The sequence below is a fragment of the Myotis daubentonii genome, chromosome 6 (assembly GCF_963259705.1).
Source record: "Myotis daubentonii chromosome 6, mMyoDau2.1, whole genome shotgun sequence".
NCBI lineage: Eukaryota > Metazoa > Chordata > Mammalia > Chiroptera > Vespertilionidae > Myotis > Myotis daubentonii.
Window position 1 is genome coordinate 13,270,411 of NC_081845.1, and position 5,363 is coordinate 13,275,773.

The 5,363-nt window shown below is 40.9% G+C and overlaps 1 protein-coding gene across 1 annotated transcript; it reads right to left on the minus strand.

The window, feature by feature from the left end:
- Positions 1-3,094: 3,094 nt before the first annotated feature.
- On the minus strand, positions 3,095-3,560 carry LOC132236428 (small ribosomal subunit protein uS8-like). The gene has a single exon (XM_059699591.1). The coding sequence runs from the start codon at positions 3,537-3,539 to the stop codon at positions 3,147-3,149; it is 393 nt and encodes a 130-aa protein (XP_059555574.1). The 5' UTR covers positions 3,540-3,560; the 3' UTR covers positions 3,095-3,146.
- Positions 3,561-5,363: the final 1,803 nt, after the last annotated feature.

Below are 5,363 nucleotides of genomic sequence, written 5' to 3' on the forward strand. Positions count from 1 at the left end.
CCCGGTGCACGAAATTCGTGCACTGGGTGTGGGGGGTGGGGAGTGTCCCTCAGCCCAGCCTGCCCCCTCTCACATACTGGGAGCCCTCAGGCATAGACCCCCATCACCCTCCGATCGCCTGATCGGCCCCTTGCCCAGGCCTGACGCCTCCGCCAGAGGTGTCAGTCTTGGACAGGAGACCCCCATCTCCCCCCGATCACTGGCTCTGGCCCCTGCCCAGGCCTGAGGCCTCTGGCCCAGGAATCATGCCTGGGCAGGGGACCCCCATCTCCCTCTGATCGCTTGCTCCACCCCCCACCCAAGCCTGACGCCTCTGACCCAGGCTTCAGGCCTGGGCAAGGGGACCATCCTATCCCCCCAACCCCCGGCTCTGCCCCCCACCCAGGCCTGATGCCTCGGCAAGAGGAGTTGACCCTCATCACCCTCCATCACCAATAACCGGATCGGCCCCTTGACCAGGCCTGAGGCCTCCGGCAGAGGTGTCAGGCCTGGGCAGGGGACCCCCAGCTCCCCGTGGTTGCAGGCTCCACCCCTGCCCAGGCCTAACGCCTCTCCCCAGGTTGCAGGCTCCGCCCCTGCCCAGGCCTAACGCCTCTGGCCTAGGCGTCCGGCCCGGGCAGCGGGGACCCGCAGCTGCAGCGGCCCCGTGATCGTGGGCTTCGCTTTAGGCCCAGGCAAGGGACCCCTAGCTCCCGGGACTGCCAGCTTCAACCGTGCCCAGCTCCCATCGCTGGCTCCACCCCTACTTCCTGCTATCACTGGCCAGGGCGGAAAAGGCACCTGATTCTCTGATCATGGCTGGGGGGCAGGGCAAAGGCGGCCCCAGGGCCGCCTTTGCCCTGCCCCCCAGCTCTTAGCTCCCCCCTGGGTTTCCAATCACTGTCAGTGGCAGGGGGCTTCTTCCTGCTTTCCCTTTCGCCTCCCTGCATTGTGCCTACATATGCAAATTAATCGCCATCTTGTTGGCAGTTAACTGCCAATCTTAGTTGGCAGTTAACTGCCAATCTTAGTTGGCAGTTAATTTGCATATAGCCCTGATTAGCGAATGAAAAGGGTAGCGCCGTACGCCAATTACCATTTTTCTCTTTTATTAGTGTAGATATCATTAAAGTATATTGTGAGTACATTTATGTACAACATGATTTGTGGTGATTGCCTGGTATTCCTTTGTATGGATTTATCACAATTTACTTTAATAACCCTCCATTCTTGAACTTTAATTTGTTTCCCAATTTTCACTTTTTTAAGTAGCAAATTCCATATATATGTAAATTTATTAAAAGTAATTTCCTATGCATATGGGATATATATATATGTATACTTTTTATGTATTTCTTATATATAACTGATTGTTTTCTTAGGATAAAGCTCTATAAAGAGCCAATGAATAAATATATTTAGAGTTTTGTGATTTGTTTTGCCAAAATAAACTTCAGAAAACTTGTACCCTTTTAGACTCTCACCAGCAGTATAGGACACAGCTTAAGACAAATAAGTAGGTTTTGTCTTAATAAAGGAAATGGCATGTTCATAAAATAGCTGTCCTGGAGATATGCAAGCAGATGTTGAATAAACGTCTGTCAGAGATGTGGGGAAGGAGACTCATATTGGGCGGCAGGTTGTTTAGATAAATTTTGATGACCTTTTCAACTCTTAAATTTATAAAGATACCATTTCCTGTTCCTTATCCCTCACTTCTTAATTCTCTCGAAACAATATATTAATAAAGACTTGTTGATCTTAATGCCAAAATTACTTTCCAGTTTCTATTTACAATTCACATTAGGTCTAATGTTTGTATTTTCAAATAAACAAAATGACATCTCTTCATTCTTTTCTGGGTGACTAAATTATTTCTGAAAAGGACATCAACACTGTATCCATAAGAATGGGCTCATGAAGGGATTCTTTGTAAAATTGTATTTTACCACGTTGATAAAACTACTCTTAATTTTTTACGTGTGCTGGAAAATGGAATATGTGGAGTTCATACTTAATCCCTGTAAGATTAGAATCTCCATGAGAAAGTTTTCTCAAACATTCATGAGAAATCAAATCATGATACAGTGGGGCCTTGACTTACGAGTGTCCCCACTAACGAGTTTTTTGAGATACCAGCTGTCTCTCAGCCGACTTTTTGCATTGAGTTGACAGTAATTTGAGTTAACGAGCTCCTTAAGAGCTCCTTGACAAGCTCGGTCTCAGAACGAATTAAACTCGTAAGTCAAGGCCCCACTGTAATAAAAAAAAATAGGAAAATAACATACTTAAATGAACATGGTAAGTATATTTTCACTGTGCTTTTACACTGGAGTCTTCCAAGTCTAGCATGGTTACTTATATTTTAGGTTAATGGAAGAGAAAGTGATTAATCAAAAGATTGACTATTTCATAATTAAATTGCCACTGAGCACAGTGGCAGTGGGGGTCATTTGTGAAAATTATCGACATGGATATTGTGCTGCAATATCATGCATGTATTAAAAGTGCAGCAACATAAGTTCTTTGTCTTTGAACATTGTACAATCAATATTCTATTACCGCAATGCTGGTTTTGCTGCAATGTAGCTAAATTAGTGTGTCAGGTGTAGAAATGCTTAAACCAGATATTCAAGTGGCAAGGATGATACAAGAATATTAATTATTTTCTCACTGATTATGCATTTATTTTTTCTTCCCAGCATTTTTAGAAATACTTTTCAATTTAAAAGTCATTCCTTTATAAATATCTAAAGGAATGTGTTAATTTATAATATTGCAAATGAAATTGTGTGACAAAAATCAGATTTTAGTAACAATAATGATGCATTATAATTAATATCTAGTGGGTGTTAATTCACAACTTAGTATAAATGTGAGCCCTTAAAAGCATGGAAATGCAGAATATTTAAAAATATGCAAATGGAATGTGGAAAGGTTATTGAAATATTAACAGTGTTACATAGTCTAAAGTATTTAAAGTATCGGTTATCTATATGATCTTTTAACTGGAGAAAGAGAAAAGATATATAAAATAATATGAAACATGCCACTTTTAAAAATTTTTAGAAACTAATCGAAACACTTTGAACTTATCCTATGCAGTGTTATAACATTTTATTTTTTTGTCCTTGGAGGCATTTTATTTCCACATATGTATCACATCCCTAGAAAAAGAATCCCAGGATTTTCCCTTCCGTGTGTTTTCGTCTTGTTTCTTCATGGTCCATCATGCCCGCTGAGGTTGTCAGTACAATGAAACCAAATTGACGGGACGGAAGCAAGTTGTTCTGCCATTTTTCTAGATCTTTTAGTTGCACATCAAATCTGGGGCTGATTACTCCACACTTGTTCAACCTGCCTGTGAGGTTCACAACAACCTTCCCAGCTCTGTGGTCATCAATAATTTCAAATTCGCCGATGTAACCATGCTTCATCACCACAGTCAGAAACCGGACGATGACTTTGGAGCACGGCCTGCTGAGAACCTGGCGCTTGCCTCTCTTTTCGGCATTGTTGATACTCTTCAGAGCATCAGTCAGGACATTCATGCGCACCATTATGGCGGCACGGACCGATGGAGGATGTTATAATATTTTAACATTTTTATTAAAATAGAATCCAAATCACTAATGGTATATGCCATATTTTATTGAGATCTTTTAAAATTTATTTTTAGTTATTAGCAGGAATAACTAAATAAACTGGTAAATTTAAGTGTATGTACTTCTGAAAGTTTTTGTAGTATTTTCAAACATGTATTGCAATTTTGCTCAAGTTTTACAAGATTTAAATTTTTTTTAAAATATATTTTTATTGATTTTTTACAGAGAGGAAGGGAGAGGGATAGAGAGTTAGAAACATCAATGAGAAACATCGATCAGCTGCCTCCTGCACACCTCCTGCTGGGGATGTGCCCCCAACTAAGGTACATGCCCTTGACCGGAATCGAACCTGGGACCCTTTAGTCTGCAGGCCGACGCTCTATCCACTGAGCCAAACCAGTTAGGGCAAGATTTAAAATTTTTATATTATTTTTTTATTGTAGGGTAACCTTAGAAATTAAGATGTGTGTGTGTGTGTGTGTGTGTGTGTGTGTGTGTGTGTGTGTCTTTCTGAAGTGGATTGATAAAAACAAATATGATATAAATAGATGCAAAATTTTATGTTTCTTTTCATTTTCATGGAATGGCTTTAATTAAGCTGAAGAATGGCAAATTGGATTTTAAAACACTCAAGAGATACATTATTAGAAGAATTTTGTCTGAATTGGATAAAATATGTTTTATGTGTAGGTCAGTTATTTGAATCTTCTCCATACAATGTGGGCTGCACACACACATGCACACGCACACAAACACATGTATGCACATTTGTCTTGATGGCTGTGCAGTTCTATTAGGACAGTAGTGGGTGGTTCCGTGGAAAAGTGGCTTGATGTTTTTAAGGATCTGTTTTTTTTATTTCAAGGTAGATTTCCTAACAGTTTTTCTTCTTTTTATTTTTATGGTTGCAAAGAATAGAGATTTAAGTTGTCCCCACTAATGATAGTTCAGAGTTCAGCTGAGTGAGCACAGATGGAGGGAAAATCCAACAAACTGGCCTTAGGAGGCATGAGCAGGTCAGGCCCCAGAGGAGCCCTGGGGCTTCAGCTACATGTCAGTGAAATTTGCTCTAGTCTAGGCCTTTCACCGGACTCAGCCACTCTCCAAATGGCTGCTTTTCTCCTTTACCACTTGATTTCCTAGCCCCATATTCTATTATTGTCTCTCCCTCCCATTTCAGTATCTTCATAATATTGGTTTACCCATGGGCGGTGTGCAGAGGTAAATGTAGAGGTGACTGAGAGGCTGGTGGACCAAAGGAGGACACACGATTGGGACAAAGAGGGGTGATAACTGGATAACTAGAGGGGAAGTGACTGAGGTACCGTGACTTGGCAAGATTGAGCAAAAATAAGGGTGTGTGAGTGACACAAAGTTTAATTATAAAGTTGCAAACAAATTAGCATGTTATGCACACCTGAGTTTCTGACTACCATTCAAAGCTGCTACATAGGTGAATTATATGAAATGGGAGTTCTGCCAAACTTATCTCAGAAAGGGCAGTTTATCATGCTAAGCAAAGTATTCCTATTCATTAATCTCTGAGAATTCATGTGGATCTTGATTATTCTACAGGCAGTGTTGTTTCAGTGGCCACACTCTCAAGGTCCATTGGTAAATTGCTTCTTCTGCTTTATTTTCCATTTGTTTTGTTTTCCACTTGAAAATCTAGAGTATGGACACCTTTTCTTTTGGCAGCTTCCAAAATATATTCTCTTATTCTCAATTCCAAAGTGTCCAAAAAAAAAAAAAATCTCTATGAACTCTATACAGTCCTCT

What these genes read in the sequence shown, in the direction of transcription:
- LOC132236428 (XM_059699591.1), bottom strand. Translation starts at nt 3,539, where the DNA reads ATGGTGCGCATGAATGTCCTGACTGATGCTCTGAAGAGTATCAACAAT.